Below are 18697 nucleotides of genomic sequence, written 5' to 3'. Positions count from 1 at the left end.
CTCTGTCTCTGTTTGTTGCTGTTCACTGTAATGTCTGTATATCTGTAGGACCGTCATTCTGCCGTCAAAAGAGGTGAAGGAGAATCATCCCCCAGCGCCAGCCCTGAGGACACCAGCCAGTGCTTCAAGTTCACCGGTGACGGTCAGGCACTGCAGGTGAGTCCTCGGCAGACTCCCTCTGGTGATGCAAATCTGTGTAGCACATGTACTATATGTATGTATCCGTAACTTTTTCTCCGTTTCTGCTTTTTAAGATCACCCCTCTGCCTGGGACGCACCCCCTCCTCGTGCTGGTTAATCCTAAAAGTGGCGGTCGGCAGGGAGAGAGGTAAACATCTTTGAAGCTCAAACTGTTGCATCATCATTTTTCATATTCTCCGACCTTGTACAGCTGTAACGGTTCCAGTGAGGAGGTTTGTCAAACCATCTGAAGTCAGTCGGATCTGCATAGACATGTTTAACAAAAGTCCCCCTCTTTTTCTCGCTTACGGGAAGTGTCCTAAATACCATCAAAGCTAGCAGGAGACAGTAAAGCTGTTTAAGGAGGAAGAATGTGGGTGTTGTTTCAGCTCTCTCCACCCACCCAAACGTCCTCTGGGAGACAGGTTTTGGGATTTTGTGCTGGCATCACCATGGCAACACAGTTTTAAATACCATTAATTGGCCGATTATCCTCCATTATTAGACATGCGCTCAAACAAAGACGCGATAACTGCCCTGGACCCAAAAAAAGAAAGACCATTCTGGTGGTTCTTGATGCAAACAAAGGAACAGAGTGGTCATGGTTGAATCATACTGTACCCAGGCCCATAGCCAGCTGTGAGGTCCTCGAGGTCCGGACCTCTGTAAAATGTTCATGTTCAAAAATAAAATATGTTCTCTGAATGACTAGTTTGCTGTTTAAAACTCCTCATATGAATGTCTGCATGACATGTCTAATTCAGTTTAGACAGTTTGCAAGAATGTTAGGGTCCATTGTATGAAAATGATCATTCTGATTCGCTTTTGGACTCGTCTTTTCCACTTAATTTGACACTTTAGAAAGTTAATAAATCGGGAAATTGCTGTTTAGGGTCAGCAATATATTTATCTTATTTTATTTACAAAAGATTTGAAATAATTGTTGGTTTATTTTTTGTTTTTTGTTTGTTTTAATAGCAGTATTTGTCTGGCAACACTGCATCGCTGGCACTAAACTGACAGTAATCAAAAAAGCCAATGGACATGTTATTGCTGACAGGATATGACATATCATGATATTATCTGTCAGACACGTTCTCAGTGCTAGGTTACAGAATGAAATGAAATATCCTGCAAACCCTATAGCCATGAAGAAGTGTATGCTATGTCATTCACAAAGTCATGCTAAAAACATTCAGAAGAGCACTAGACAAAGTTATCATCTATACAGCAATGATTATTAATGAAAATTATAACAGTAATATGTATTGTTGGATGAATAGTGAGCCCCCCCACTCATTTTCAAAGCCTGGCTACTGCCATGACTGTACCGAGTGTATATTTCCACCATATTCTCCCTGAGCGGCGTACTGAAAGCTCATTGGTCGGACTTGACACTTGACTGCGTTCTTTTGTTCTTTTGCATAGGGAATGAATGAATTCTTCAGTGTTGATAAGTGCTCAAATTATCACCCCCACATAAAAGCATAGCTTGTGACGCACCTCAAACTAACAGCCCGTCTTATTTCTCTCTCGCTCTTATTCTCTTCCTCTCTTTGTGTCGTTGAATACTAAAGGGGCAGAGTAGCTAACAGAGTTAGAAGTGAAGAACATTGCAGAGCCCTCAGTAATCATTTTAGTTCTTCAAGGTTATTGAGGAGCACTGCTGCAACAGTGTGCAATCTGTGTGTGTGTGTGTTTCTGTCTTGCTTGACTTCGTTGATTCCGAGGTTTTGTGTGGCCTTTTATGATAATGGAATTATGATGTTTTAAGGATATCATTCCTCCATATGTTTGTCTGTCTGTCTTTTCAAGGAACAGTTCAACCAAAATAGAACATTCTGTCATCATTTACTCAGCCTCATGTTGTTCCAACATAGAACTGCAACAAACAATCTGTTGATTATTTCTTGGATTGATTGAGGTGGGAATATCTCTCAAGAAGGCACTAATAGGAGATGAGATTTATGTCAACATTTTCTATTCATAATAGCATACATGTGACCCTGGAGCACAAAACCAGACTTGAGTCGCTGGGCTATATTTTTAGCAATAGCCAAAAAAACGTATCAAAATTATTATTATTTTTCTTTTATGCCAAAAATCATTAGGATGTTGAGTAAAGATAATGTTCCATGAAGATATTTTGTAAATTTCCTACTGTAAATATATCAAATTTTTGATTAGTAATATGCATTGCTAAGGACTTCATTTGAACAACTTTAAAGGTGATTTTCTCAGTGTTTTGATTTTTTTGCACCCTCAGTTGTATCTTTGCCAAATATTGTCCTGTCCTAACAAACCATATAATAATGGAAAGCATGTTTAACAAGCTTTCAGATGATGTATACATCTCAATTTCAAAAAATGACACTTAAGACTGGTTTTGTGGTCCTGGGTCACATTACAATATTTTATAGTGTTTTTTTTTTTTTTTTTTTTTTTTTTTTTTTTTGGTTGTCACCTCCGTACTTAATAATTTCATACAGATTGACCAGAATATTCTTCAGAAATTAAACATTTCACTGTTCAATGAAAGAAGGAAAGTCATTTGGGCTTGGGATGACAAGAGGGTTGGTAAATAATGGCAGAATTGGTTGAATTATTCCTTTAAGCCTTTTATCATATTGTGAAGTTCACAGTGATTACGTTTAAAAATGTCATTTCTCTATGTGTCTTTTAATACTTTTCTGCTCTCATCTGTCTTCCTCAGGGTGCTGCGGAAATTCCAGTACCTGCTTAACCCCAGACAGGTGTACAGTCTGGATCGAGGAGGACCCATGGTGGGGTAAGACTACTAAAAGCCACCATCAAATTCCAAGGGAGATATGTGCGCATAAAAAAAAATGTTGAGTCATGACAGGGAATTGCTCAAAAACAGTTTGACATTCTCACTGTTGTTTTGTTCTGGCATGGCTTCCTCTCTCTCTTGTCTTTCTGCTTCTACAAACCTGCAATAAAGTGAGCCAACCTGCAATCAACTATTCTGAGAGTGGAACCACTTGCAAAGTGGAGCTGACTTTGAGAGACCTACAAGACATTTACTATGACTCAAGCAGCCCCCTGCTGAGTAAATGTATTCATTCAAGCGCTGAATGTTCTTCTGAGCCTGTCAGTCACGACGAGGCTTCCTCTATAAGCGACTACATTTTACTAAAGCCTCTTCACCCATGCACCCCACCTATCTTTAACAATAGACCAACTTAAGGTCATCCAAATCAGTTTCAGCAGTAGCATAGCAGTGAAATCTGACAATGTCACTGTAAGAGGTTCATATTTACATATTATTTTATGAGTGCCAAATTGGCATAGATTTGAATTTAAAAAAAAAATTAATAGGAATAAATGCAAATGAGACCATTGTACGCAATATGTTAAAAAGAACATTGTTAGAATTAGTTTATACTAGTGCATTATTTATACTTTTTATAACTTTAATAACTTTTTTTAATTGCATTATTATTAATATTATTATTTATATTTATATTTAATCTCTTTATTTTCCTTTTTAGTAATTTTAGTGCTCTTGAACTTAAACTAATTTCAGTTGTCAAGGCTATATTCCTATTTTTCATGTGTTTTACATTACATTTTTATATTTGATTTTTTTATTTTGATTAACAAAACATTTTTTGCAGTAGTTTGTCCATACAGCGGATGAGTGGCACAGAAGTAGTTTGAGTTAATAATAACAACATTGATATTGATAAATATATTTAGGATGGCACAGATGAGATCATTTGACCTCAGAAGAAATCATCTTAACATCTTAAACCAGTCTTCGTTGGTTTGCTGGCCTAAATTGTTCTCCCAGCATGGTCAGATTGGTCTGTTAGCTGGTTTTCCAGCTTTTTTGTAAAGCTGGCAAATCTGAGCACAGTTTGAGACATTAAGATCCTTTCATCAGAAACATCTGAGAAGCAGAAGACTCCATTTGTTTCCCATTTATCTCACTGTTTAGATGTTAGAGAGTTTTCATTTGTGTTTTTTATTTGCTATGAGCTCTCACTTTCACTTTAGTGTACCACTTTTATGCAGTTACACATTCTACAAACCCACTCAAAACGCATGAGTACATTCTGTTCAGCATCCTGCGGTTGTGCAACAGTGATTCTCATTCATGAAAAGGAGAGAGAGAGAGAAGTACAGAACAAAAGCTAAGCAATAGTCGTTTCGCGGGAAAGCAGGCTAACCTTCCGTCCCAAATCCCCCTCCCACCACACAGTGATCTGTAGTCACGACTGGAGTGTTGCTCATCCTGAAGAGACCACTGAGAGAGAGAGAGAGAGAGAGAGAGATTGTGTGACTTTGCTGATTTCACTCATGTAGAACAATTTGGACATGTACTGTTCTTCCTTAAGCACTTAGATGATTTATATAGTGTTCCTGTAGCTCAATTGGTAGAGCATTGCGCTATCATGCGCAAGCCTGGGGGTTTGATTCCCCGGGAACACATGATGGGATAAAATTGATAGCCTGATTGCACTGTTAGTTGCTTTGGATAAAAGCGTCTGCTAAATGTATAAGCATGGAGATCAAGGGCAGCCTTTTTTATGTGAAGATTTGAATATATCCTGTTAATGACTGTGCAATTGCTTTTGGTTTATTTTAAGAGAAAAAGCAACCATAATTCAGTAAAACATTAAACATTTATATTAGGGGGAAAAGCAACTAAATAATACACTACTGATCAAAAGTTAAGGGTCACTAATAATTTTTTTATTTAGAAATTTGGTTTAGGATACATGAAATTGGTCAAATGTGACAGTAAAGAGATTTATAATGTTACAAAAAAAATTATGTTTTTAAGTAAATGCAATTCTTTTGAACATTCAATTTGTAAAAGAATCCGGGAAGTCTTTAAATTCAGTTTTGCTTTTTCAAAATAATACAAAAGAAGTTGATATAAATTGTAATAATCCCAATATTACAGTTTTGCTATGTTTTGTGATCAAACAAATGCATCATTGGTAAGCATAAGAGACATAAGCATTTTCTCACTTTCATGTCATTCTAAACCTCTCAGACTTTATTCCCTTTGTTGAAAACAGGAAGATATTTTGAAGAATCTTGGTGATTATTGACTTTGATTGTATGGATTGTGTTCCATAGAAGAAACTCGTAGGTTTTGAACTGATGATTGACACTCAGGGGTCTAAGTGGAGATCAAAAGATGGAGAGATGGAAATAGACAAGTGTGCTCTTTTGCTAAGTTTGTGCACATAAGAGGCCACTCTTACAGCTTTATATGGAAAAACACATACATTACTAAAGTATCTGTGCTCTGTTGGCTGTGTCATTGGAGAAGGAATTGTTTACGCAAACCGTATCTCTACAACAGTAGCCGACGTTGTCATTTCAAACAGACTGGCTCTGTTACATTACAAATTTATCTGGAACAGAGCTCATTTAGTCAGACTGAAACACGATTCCAGGTCAAGCCTGTCCAGAACCACACAGCCATGTTCCACTTGTGTTACTCAGCTATTGAACTTCAGTGGGCATCCATGTCAAGGATGTAGTGGTTGTCGACATAGTTTGAGCATTTTCAAAGCACCACAGCAGTAAACCTGAGAAGGTATGAAAAACTCAGAACTGCTTGATTGACTGTTTTCATGGTAAAAGGATTTGCACATTTACTCTCCTCTTTTGCTCTTGCATACATAAAACATGCTGCAGTGTCAGAGCCTATCAAAAGAGGTTACACAGTATAAATTTTTCACACACTTGTGTGACTGTTTTGCTTTTTTGTGACGCTTAGTGCTAGAGTAGATCCCACATGTGTCTATATGGAGGATATGTTCCCCATTCACCATTATGCTGCAGTACATGCTCCTAACCAGCAGAGGGCGATAGCTTCCTCAGCCTCTGTCCTGCTTCACTGTGCAAATGCTCAAGTGCAAATATATACAATACATGTCTAATTTATTTTTTCATGGCCGAGACAACAAATTGTATTCATTGAGTGTATGTCTCATAGCTCTAGGCTGATTCACAAACAAATAAAAAGTGAACAAAATTTTGGAACTCAAACTTGAACAGTCAAAAGTGTAGAAACAATGTGCCAAAAAGCCTTCAGTTAAGATGTTTTGGCAGCTCAATGGGTTTGACAGAGTTTTTTTCCCATGATACTGAATAAAAACAACACAAATCTTCTCTAACATCCTTCAGATCAAACCTAAAGCACTGAATAGTAAACTGTAGTGTACATTGCCACTGGGGAATAGTGTGAATGCTGTAGATTTTTGGGTAGCTTTGCTTTGCCTCAGTGTTGTCACTTCACAGTATCACTTTAATCATAGGACCAAGGAAAGCTTACATGCAAATACATGAAAGGCACCATCTCAATGTTTTTATGTCCCCCAGGCTCAACTTTTTTCGAGACGTGCCCAATTTCCGCGTGCTGGCCTGTGGAGGCGATGGATCAGTGGGGTGGATTTTGGATTATATTGGTGAGTACAGATCAGCAATCGGTGTATTCCATAGCTGTAATAATTAACATTGTTATATGGACTTATAGACCATCAGCCTAATGTAAAAGTTTATATGGTACATGCAGAAGTATCATAAACTCGTATTCTCGCATTGGGATTTCTCTCTCAACAGCATTACAGCTGCTCTGTATGGAAAATAAAACGATTTCTAGTTTGCTAAATATCACTTTCATCTTTCAAGATTAGTTTTTAATGATATGACCAATGAAAACAACTTTATTTGAGAGACGGATATTATACTGACCGTCTAGTTTGATTGCACTTTATATTTCCTTCTATTTTGCATCTGCATTTCCCTAGGAGATTAATAAAGCATGTCAACCAATTCATCAACAAAGATTCGAACATTAGGACATCCTTCCATGTGGTACTTGACTCGAGACTGGCTCTTATTTAAGGCACATATAACCAAGATGTCAGAAAGATCATTGTTTGTAGGAAGCGCATTGACTCATCTGTGAGCGACCTCTTTCATATAAGTGAATGCATGATAACAGTGGAGTTATAAAGGCCTGCCTTTCCCCCTCCTGACAGTCTTATTGATGTTAGTGGACGAGCGCTGGAGATGACCCTGTGTGGGCGGTGGTAAATATTGCAGCTAAGTGCTGATTTAGAACCAACTTGGTTTCCAAACCTTTGGCTTGAAATTGCAATTGGCTGACAATACTGAAACCTGAACTTAGATCAGAAGCGATGTGCTCTTTATCCCTTTAGAGACTCTTTAGCCTGGCAAATTGAGGAGGACAGAGACGCATGTGGGAGTTTGTCCTCCTAACAGCCCTAAGGTGATGATTTAGGAGCAGCTTTTGAATGAAAGCCGCTCTGCGATCAGTCCTTGCTTGTTGTTCACCCACACGAGTTTGTATTAGAAAATGTCTGCTGCTGACGATTACTCAGAGATCCCCTGCGGTCAGACAGTACATCACGCCATACGGACCAGCACTGAAAACAATGTCCCCGCAGTCCCTGTGCACATAGCAATGAGCCACACAGGGACCATCAGTGTGAGGACAGAAAGATACAGTTCATCATGTTGCCTCTCTTCGGCAGCTAGCACACACTGCTGTGTGTCTCAGAACAAGAGAAACAAACCAAATTTATTGTGAATTATTGTGAGGAATGATACACATTGATGCATGAAGCATTAATGTAACTGTATCTTCAGTGTCGAGAGTGTAATATATATTTCATATTAGTGCATTTATTTTACAGTTTAAAAAAAAATAAGAAATTACTATTTATAATCAGCAAGGATGCATTAAATTGATCAAAAGTAATTTTGTATCCAATAAATGCTGTTCTTTTGAATTTTCTATTCATCAAAGAATCCTGAAAGCAGTACTGTATTCAACATTGATGGAACCAAATCAGCTTTTTGATATGATTGTGTGACACTTGAAGAATGGAGTAATGGCTGTTGAAAATTTAGCCTTGCCATCACAGGAATAAATGAACGTTTTATAATATATTAAATTGTAATATTTCACAATTGTACTGTATTTTTTAATTAAATAAAAGCAGCTTTGATGAGCATAAGATATTTCTTTCAAAAACATTCAATAATTCTCATCCTTCAACTTTTAAGGATTATTGTACATGCATGCAAATCCATTAAATATAATCACAATTTATGTCCAAGTTAAATATGTGCTTTAAATTAATTTTTACTTTCAGTAATATATTTTAATGTTTGTTGAAAATATTTTGAACCAGATTTCCCATTTGAGACATAAAGGTATAATGCATTTTTTTTTTTACAAAAAAATTAAATGCTTAAAACATTCAAACATTCCCTTATGTTCCATTATTAAGCCAAACAAACAGTCCCAGAGCCAGTGTTGCAGGCCGCTGTATTTTGAGCACCACAGAGCCCCATTGTTTACACTTTTCAAGGAACTCTGCACATTAAACTGGAATAATAGAGAGTATTTTAACATTTAACATTAATAGCTCTCTTTGTTTCTCAACAGATAAGTCCAATTTTGCTCGGCATCCACCTGTTGCGATCCTGCCGCTGGGTACCGGGAATGACCTCGCTCGCTGCCTGCGCTGGGGTGGAGGTGAGGAGTAAATAAGAGACTGTCCAACATCAGTTGGAGGGAATATAAAGGCCTTTGAAATGAAACTTAAAAAGCTTTCCTTCACGGAACCACTCGAGTTGAGATTAGGCTTTGAATTCTTTGAATCTGAACGCAATCCCATATAAACCCTTCAAAAGGAATTTTTGAGACTCCTTTCTTTTAAACACCCCCCAAAAGAAGGTCAGACTGAAATAATCAAACTTGATTGTAGTTAGCTGAATGCTCCAGTCACATGAATGAAAGAGCAGGATTTGTTGAGACCACACTTGAATTGAGCACTTTGATACTGTAATCTTCATTAAACAGATGACCGGGACATGCACTTGCCCTGCTAAACCAATTTCAGTGAAAACCTAAAGGGAAAGTTCACCCAAAAAGAGAAAAATTATCTCATCATTTACCCACCCAGAATTTTCATTTTTGGGTGAACTATCCCTTTAAGAGGTGATTTAAAAATGAATTCAGTTAGAGTCATTTTTAACAAGAGATTAATAAACTATTCTTCGAGTATATATAGACTTGCCAATCATTTGCCAACAAGAGACCTGCACTGTTTCATTCCTGTGTGATTACATATGCTTGTTCTTGATTAGATATGTGGGTTTATTCAGTAGTTATGGTGGAATGATATGCATCAGTGAGCCTGCATCTGCTTTGAAGACAGGTGTGGATGGCCTTGTACAGGCTGCTGAATTAATTGGCCTTGTATTAGTGTTTCCTGTGTGAGCATGTGTGTGGTTTGTGCAAAAGGGTAAGGTTTGGCATAAATGTATTCTTAATTTGAATGGTAGGCTGTTTTTTGTTTTTGTTTTTTTTCTTCATGCAAGTTGATTGACTTTGAAACACGTGTAGCACCTGGAGTCAGTGCAGAGGTGCCATGTGAGCGTCCGTTAATATAACGTTCGCCTGGAAGCGTCTGCATGTCTGGTTCAGAAAGGCAGAGTGAGCACCTGGGTGTCATCACACATGTGATATATTTTGCTCCTTGGGTTGCCAGGCGGGAGCCAGTACCCCACTGACTCACAGCGTGATGACCATCGTTAAAAGATGGCAGCATAACAAGTAGACTCTGTATCCTTCCCATTACAATAAGGAAGTAATTGCAGTTCGATCACCTCAGGGAACCTTTCTAAGGATCACTTCATGTCATTTGGAAGGATTGCCAGGCATTTACAAAATCCTCTCAGGTCGTGGTGTCCGTCCCCTTGATGTAATGCAGTAGACAAATTGAATTAGTCTTTTTTAAATGTACACTGCCGTTCAAAAGTTTGGGATTAGTACGATTTTTTACATTTTTTAATGGAGTCTCTTGTGCTCATCAAGGCTATATTTATTTGATAAAAAAAAGAAGAAGAAATGTAAAATTGTGAAATATTATTGCTATTTCTAATTTTGGTTTCCTATTTTAATGTACTTTAAAATAGAATTAATTTCTGTTATCCAGTTTTCAGTGTCACATGATCCTTCAGAAATCATTCTAATATGCTGAGTTATTATCAGTGTTGAACCGATTTGCGGCTTAATATTTTTTTGAACCTGTGATACTTTTTTCTTTGATTCTTTGATAATAAAAAAAGAAAAAAGAAAAAAAGAACAGTGTTTATTCAAAATATAAATCTGTTCTAACAATATAAGTCTTTACTATCATTTTACACATTATTTAACCTATCAATGCTGAATAAAAGTATTGATTTAAAATTTTTTACCATTTTAATTTTACCTATACTGACCCCAGTCAAAATTTTACCTTTTAATTTTAATTTTACCTTTACTGACCCCAGTCTTTTGAATAGTAGTGTATATTGTAACACATAATTTATATTTCTAGTGCTTAATAATTATGTAATAATTATAAAATTATTTTCATACATTTTCTGCCCATTTAACAGAAACAGTATTTAAAGAATAATATTTTATGAAAAACATTGGTCATTCTCATCTCAGTCTTATAGTTTTGATTAGAATACATCATATCCAGTTTGGCGGTTGCATACGGTCTTGTTTCAGCACACCTGAAGCTCATTTTTCAAAAAATTTGGTTCTGTAGTACCATTGGAAATGAATAAACTTGTCGTTTGTCAAAGAAAAGGCTGCTTTATACTGTCACAGCACTGTGTTACTTAGAAAAGTTTAATCATTTGATCTTGCTGTGCTGGAGTTTTAATTAAGCCATGTTAACCTTGGATTTGAGATAATGCGAGTCTTTCATTGTCACAAGCAGGACAAAAGTTGTATTCTTCTTTTCTATGTGTGGACTCTTGCACACTCTTGTTTATACTGTAGATAAAAAGAGGCTTTTGTGCTTTTCTTCATGTGTGAGGCTGCAACAGTAACAACATCCACACATCAGTTCACGTCTTTATATGTTACGTAGCTTCATGCAGTGTCTGTGTTGTGATTGGCAGGCTATGAAGGAGGCAATCTGGTCAAGTTCCTCAGGGATATCGAGCACAGCACCGAAGTGCTGCTTGACCGCTGGAACATCGACATTGTCCCCGATGATAAGGAGGAGAAGGGCGACCCTGTGCCCTACAGCATAGTGAACAACTACTTCTCCATTGGAGTGGTGAGAACAAACTACACTTTTACACAACTGCTTAAGCTCAGTTAGACTCAACACCAGAACTCCTGAAAGAGCCGTTATATTAAACCTCCTCCTCCTCCTATCCACACTCATTCATCAGACGAAATCTCTTACTCTCATTGTGAGATTGTACTTTTACCAAAGCTTGAGGCTAAACTGCTCTTCAAAATAATTTGTGATTAATCAGATGTTGTTTTCTCATGTAGCATTAGAAGTAATTATAATTGGCAGGGGAACAACAACATGTTCAAACTTGTGTTTTAAATGTGATGTACTGCGTCTGAAACTGTTTCATGCCTGTGACTCGGTGTATTATTGCACACAATTCTCTTTCTCACACACAGTTGCTTAGCAACCCTCCTCTGTTCAAATGTTATATCCCGTGTTGTTGCCATAATCAAGCACTTATTATCAGAGCAGTTAAATGTCGAATCAATATGTATTTTTTTTGACAGTTACATAATCGTATCTACTTCTTTTTATACACTAACTTGTGGGGCAGATTATATAACAAATAAATAAGTTTTTTTTTTTCATGGTTTTTTTTTTCACTTTCTATTACTGTAAGAAGTTACTAATGAAGAAGTTGCAGAAAAGATCCCAAATAAAATGAGAGGAAAACAAAATTCAAAGATGCAGGAGTGTATGCCGATCTGGCTGAATTTCTGTTCTTCCGCTGGCCCAGTCTGTGCTCGCAGGGGCCAGGTGAGTCTCCGTGAGCCTGTCGTCCTCCCCTTGTTTAGCTAATGATTAATTTCTGTCCTGTTTTTAGAACCCGTCACTATAAATAGTAAGTCTGCTTTCATTTCTGAAAAATGTCCAGTGTTCTGTTATAATCAGCCAAATCCCAGGTGTGTTGGACGACTGCTGTTTTATCTCGCTGAAACGTGCCAAGTAGTCAGGCCGCATTTAGAATAGCCAGAAATAGTGATGCGACCTGAAACGGGCCACCTGACCTGGTTGAAATGGGTGTGAAGAGTGGCAGGAGACACATACAAGCTTTACGCAAGGTGCCATGGAGGAATGCGCCACTTCTTTCATAAATTCCTAATATGCTGATTATTAATAGTTAGTCAGGCACTTGTTCAGTTTTAGGTATTAGGTTGGATTAGGGATGTAGAATATAGTCATGAACAAATATGAGCTTTATAAGAACCAATGAACAGCCAATATGTTAATAATATGCATTGCAATAAGCAACTAGTTTATAATTAAAACTTGGTCCCTATACTAAAGAGTTACCATTTGTGTCAATTCAAATACAGAAACACTGCGAAGACGCAGTTGTTTGTTCTGGTCAGGTTTGTGTCAGCCCATCTGATCAGACAGTGAGGTGTTTGAAGAGGCTGGGTAACGTGAAGGAGTGCTGACTGTGAATGGACAATGGCCTTTACTGTGAACCCTGAGTCTTGTGATGGGGGTGGACTGACTGTGCCATGTGGGTCTTTGCGTGGCTTGGCACTAATGCTACTTCTCACAAGACATATATTAAAAACTGTCTGGTGAGTTGGGTTTTTTCTTTTAAGCTGTAGTATCTCTTTTTTGGATTTTAACAATACCAAGAAAACTGAAAAAGAGAGCTAGGTTAAAGGATTAATTCCCTCAAAACATAAACATTCTTTCATCATTTATTCACTCTCATGCTGTTCCAAACATGTATGACTTTGTACTTTTTAAATATTTTGAAAAATGTGCCCATACATTTTCTGTTATGCATTATGAAAAAAAGTGATACAGGTTTGAAACATGAAGGTGAGTAAACAGTTTGTTTATTATCCCTCAAAAGTGTAAACATCTAGACATTTGGTGGTGCTAGTGGCTTCTGATTTAAACTATTTTAGATATGAAACTCTGTCATATCGTAACGAACTATTCAAGGATTAATTATAGCAGTACAGTACCTAATAATGCATGCTTTGATGGTTGCAGTTGATTGGATTTCAGTATGATGGACTGTTCTGAGGATGCAGGCAATATTTGATGTCTGAAGTCATGATGCTGTGGTGTATGGTGCAGTGTGGCATGGCACCGGAGCACAGGGACATGGTGCTGCGAGTCCAGGAGGACAGGGCAGATGGCTCCGCATTGGACGCCACTAACACCTGAGTAAAGCAGTGCCATGACTCATGCACTGATGTAATCATTAGTAATGCTGTTTCAGCCTTCAACATTTTCCAGTCACTATCCATAGAGGTTGCCATGGCGTTTGTGGTTTTGAGGCCGCTATCACCAGGGTTATGTAGTTCATCATTTGTGACATTCAGAGCGCTCATTTTTTCTTTAGCTATCTAATATCAATGTGGAGAGAAATATTATAAGGATAGTCCACCCAAAAATAAAGCATTAACCCATGCTGATGCTGTTCCAGATCTATGTGACTTTCTTTTTCTGTGGGACACAAACAGATTTTTGGAAACATCAGCTGTCTCTTTGAGTCCATGTAATGTTTACAAAGGAACCCTCAAAGTTGACGTTTCAAAAATCAGACTTAATGTGACAAGATTTAAGCACATTGTGAAACTTTTGTGAGAAGTGACAATCCTCTGTGCTTACGCATCACTATAAGTGATATTATGTCATGCTTCACAGTAATGTTGTATGATATACCAGTACTAAAAAAGTATTTAAAAATGGTACTCATGCGCTATCAGGCACCCAATGCTCATGCACTGAAAGCCGCCTCTCTCAGACAGCATAAGTGATCGCAAATTCAGATCTTTTTCATTACTTATTGCACTTTAACGGACGAGTATAGAAAAAAATATGAATGTCTTATGAGTGAACTGTATGTAAACAGTTGAGAAAAAAAATGCATGTGTCAATAAACTGGATCTGTCCAGCTGTTCAAGTTACAGCAGGCTAATAATCTGGCTGCTGCTAAAATAATTTTTTTAAATTCCATGAGGGTCATCTATAATTTAATTACTTTTCCTATTGTTTTTGTTATAGTATCGGTTCAGGAGAAGTATCGAGATATTTTGTAATGTGACAACACTACATTGTGAACCTGCGTTTGACAGTTACCTGGAAGCAATTGTACATAGTTACATTTTTTTAAATATTAGTATACTGTACACATACTTACAGTTTTGCTTCAGAATTGATTCATCAGCTTGGCTTTTATGGATTATGTTATGTTAGCTTAGTGTAGTTTTTGAAGCATCAGCTTTGAGAGATATATCCATGCACTAAACTGAATTTCTGAGTGTGGATGCAGGAGGTGGAAAAAAATCACAGGTTAAGACATAATTATCTTTTATGTAAATATCTAAAAAATTTAATTGAAGGTCATTGAGATCCAAAGCGGACTGGAACTAAAAATCTGCATAGACCACTTGCTTTCTGCTGCGTGCAGGAGAGATGAATCTGGCAAAAGTGTGACTGAAAAATTCATCCCACACAGACCTCCTATTCTGTAGCTCACCTAGTTGAGCTTGATGCTATCAAATTCAGGGTCTTGGGGTTTGGTTCCTGGGGAACAAATTAAATAAATCAAAATGATCTACCAAATAATTACATCATTCATTGCAGTGCTGCTGTTTGATGTCTTATCAAATCTAATCAAAGAAGAGCTCAAATCTGAGCGCAAACATACAAATGTTTTAGGAAAATGTGCAGTAGTTGGGCAGCCATCATTGATATGAATGAAAACACATTCTCCAGAGTTTTCAAAGACTTTATATATACCTTCACCCCAAACAGTACTATTTGATAGTGGAGGACAGTGCTTTACATCCATGAGAATCTGATTCTGAATCTGAATTCTGAGACATTTGCATGGCATCCCAATCCTGCTATGTGATCCAGTTCACCCTGGAAAGAATCCTCAGGAGAACTCCCCCCGTCAGCAACCATTTAAGACGTCCTTCTATGTACATCTCTAGGCCTGGGAGTTGAAATCAAACCACCTCTCTTGACATCAACAACTTATCTGTGTGCGCCTCTCACCCTCCCTGTGGTGATGGTGTTTGGAGAACTGCCCTGCAGCAATCATGTTCTCACTGGTTCGGTATCACGCACACCTTCATCTCCAGTGACACATTCAGTTCTGCTTTGGGACAGCAGTACGAGTTATTATGCTTCGTTTTGAAGACACACTGTCCCACTCATTTTTAAACAGTCTCTCGTTTGAGAATATTTCCTTTGTGTTTCAATGGACCCTTTCACAGACCTTAATGATTCATTTCCACAATTATTAACCCTTTAAAATCTAGTAATACACCGACAGAGGGAGTGACAGCAAATTTGACATCTTTCTCTCTTCTGACCAACATAATTTCTTTTTAGAAATGCTTAATGCTATTTTGGATTTTTCCTTGCGCTGTTGGGGCAAATGGGTGCACAAAAAAGAAAAGTATATAAGTTATAGTTATATTTTGTTCGCCACTAAAGAAGTTTAGTTAGGTAAACTTCTATAGTGTGGAACAATAAATACAACAAGTTGCCCCAGTTGGTCAGAAAAGTTAAATGTGCTATCACTTACTTAGCCATTGTGTTGCAAATACTCACTTAATAGATTTTTGGTGTGAAAACTGTAGAAATGTTGTCAAACTACTGCTTCTGAGAGTTTCAGAAATGTGAAAGAGTTCTATTCTGTCGTATTGTAATATGGCTGTGCTCATGCCGGGCCAATAGGTAGCTAAACAAACATCTGTTTGATTTATCCAATCTTTCAACCTTATCTATGTGATAAGAGTGTTTATTTTAGAGCCTCTCAGTCTGTGTATGTGTTTGTGTGTGTTTGTGCATGTTGCATGTGTGTGTGTTTGGAGGGGTATAATACTGGCACAGACTGAAGGTCAGGGGAAGTATCAGTGACAGGAAGTGTTTGGCTGCCAGAATCAGACCAGGTTACCACCATAATGAATGGCCGTGCTGAGTGACACCTGGCCCGTCTTAAAGATAGAAGGAGAACAGGACCCGGCTCTCCATTCAACTCACACGTGCACTCTAGAGATGCATTTGTACATTATTCACACTCCCACTATTATGTGGACTTTAACACAAACATATCCCCGGTCTCACCATAAGTCCCATATGCACCTGCTCACATTTGTGCTGACAGGAGCACAGATGGGCACTGACTCAGTACAGTGCTGCAATAACCCGGTCTGGACACACCAATCACAGTGACCTGAATATCACCTCGCTTAATACCCTTCACCTCTTCACCCCATCCATAGATACCATCCCACGAGGACAATATTTGTTTTTGGACTGATTTAATTGTTGAACTTCGGCCACTGCTGTGCAGAAGACGTTTACCTGTACATGATACAAACTCTGAGATGATGTACAACCTTAAGCACGTTCAGATAGCCCAGGGGGGGATGCCAAGAACAGTTTAGCCCGCAGTTTCATTCCATAGGGACAGGATATGTCTTAGTGGAGGACATGGTGTCCCTGTCCTCCAATAGCACACAGATTTGGGATGAATCATAACATAAAACCCCAGAGGATTTTTGTATCTGGGCAGCTAAACCTTTTGAAAATATACAATACAAATGGGAAACTGGGAAACTGAGCAAGAGCTGTGCCTATGAGAGCTGTTTTGACATTCATTTATAAATGTGTGTGCACAAACTAAGGTTATTCTGTCTGATATTAGATTATTAGATGCATGTAGGTTTGAAATCTCAAGCTCTTTGGGGATTATGGCCTACATTTAAGCGTCTGATAACTTGTGCGCTGTTGTTTGGACATGAATGAGAATTAATCAGTTGATCAAATTAAAATGCACTGCAAGAACAAGCGTGTCTAGTATTTCCCGAATAGAATAGTAGGAAAAGTATGTTCATGTCTGAGTTTATTCAGAATGTTCTGATGCCATGTATACAGGAATAGTACAGCTGTGGAACATCTTAACATTTTCCCCAAAAACTTTTTAAAAGTTTTTACCAGCAACTGGACCTTAATTAAAAAATGATCTTAAAGACATTTGAATAACTGAATAAAAATCCTTACATTTACAATAGGGTTTCAGCACTTCAGCAGATGAATTAAAAATTAAATAAACAATATCCTTAACTTACCCTTGTGTTATTTTATCTTTTTTTTTTTTCAGTATTACTTTAACCTACTTTATTTTAATTAGTTGACAAGGCAATATTTCTCATTTTCGTTTAGGTTATGTAAGTTTTTAATCTAAAAATTTTATTTTATTTTATTACAGCTGTATTTCAATTAACAAATCATTTTAATATCTAGTTAACAACACTGTTCCATACAATTAAAGTCAATGTTTTGGACCACAGTGACTTTGATTGTATGGACAAAAACTGTACATGTGTGTATATATATGTGGGTGTGTGTGTGTGTGTGTGTGTGTGTGTGCTTGTTTATGCTATTGTGGAGACCAGCCCTACTATTAAAAACAGTAAATGATGTTTAACTGAAAGTGTAACAATGCAAACAGGTTTTCTGTAAATGTAGGATAAGGGTTGGGTTAGGGGATATAAAATATTGTTTGGTCAGTATAAAAACAATAGAGGTCTACGGAAAGTCCCCTCACTTCACAGAAACAAACGTGTGTGTGTGTGTGTGTGTGTTCCACAGAATAAAGTAAGTCATACAGTTTTGAAACACCATGAAGGTAAGTAATGGTGAACAACCCATTAAAGGAAAGGACATGTTGTGTGGCCAAGTATGTAGTCCCATACTTGGAATTTGTGATCTGTATTTAACCCATCCAAGTGCACACTCACAGCAGTGAGTGGTGAACAAACACACACACACCGTGAACACACACCCGGAGCAGTGGGCAGCCAATGCTGCGGCACCCAGGGATCAGTTGGGGGTTCGGTGCCTTGCTCAAGGGTCTCACCTCAGTCGTTGTATTTGAGGGTGGAGAGAGCGCTGGTTATTCACTCCGCCCACGAGACTCAAACCAACGACCTTTGGGTTACTCTGGCCTGCATTAGTCATGTTACTCTTTGAAGTGTGGCGTTGTGCAGTGCCCATTCTGTGTCATGGTATTCACCGCAGTGATTGAGGTAAAGTGCTTTCTGTTCTCTTCCAATGTCACACGTGCCAGTTTGTGGAACACCTGCGAGGGCTTTCTGAGGATTGAGAAATGTCATGTAGACATTGTTGATTCTGTGATATTTTAACTGACTTGAGTAAAACCATACGTGCATAGACCTCAGCAGGTGATAGAACATTTTTAAATATGAGTATAATAGCATTGGTTTGGATATGTGAAGTCCATGCAGCCTCCCCAACCCCCCAAACTTCCTGTACCCTCTCCCATATGAGCGCTGCAGCACCTGCAAGCACGGGCAGGAAGCCAGCACAGGTGCTAACGTAGCATCGTCTGCTCGCAGCTTGATCGGTGTGCCAGCAGCTATCAGACCCTGAGA

At 38.0% G+C, this 18697-nt stretch overlaps 1 protein-coding gene across 9 annotated transcripts in view; it reads left to right on the top strand.

The window, feature by feature from the left end:
- The window catches only part of LOC127964709 (diacylglycerol kinase beta-like), a 111368-nt gene that overhangs the window by 57451 nt on the left and 35220 nt on the right, over nt 1-18697 (top strand). For all 9 annotated transcript variants that reach the window (XM_052565001.1, XM_052564997.1, XM_052565000.1 and 6 more), the window contains 6 exons: nt 49-156; nt 255-328; nt 2894-2968; nt 6547-6632; nt 8645-8734; nt 11161-11321. In XM_052565001.1, coding sequence (XP_052420961.1) covers nt 49-156; nt 255-328; nt 2894-2968; nt 6547-6632; nt 8645-8734; nt 11161-11321 — 594 coding nt within the window. The remainder of the gene's footprint in view (nt 1-48; nt 157-254; nt 329-2893; nt 2969-6546; nt 6633-8644; nt 8735-11160; nt 11322-18697) is intronic.

This window comes from Carassius gibelio, chromosome B9, assembly GCF_023724105.1.
Source record: "Carassius gibelio isolate Cgi1373 ecotype wild population from Czech Republic chromosome B9, carGib1.2-hapl.c, whole genome shotgun sequence".
NCBI classification, from domain to species: Eukaryota; Metazoa; Chordata; class Actinopteri; order Cypriniformes; family Cyprinidae; genus Carassius; species Carassius gibelio.
This window is presented reverse-complemented; position numbering and strand designations above follow the sequence as displayed.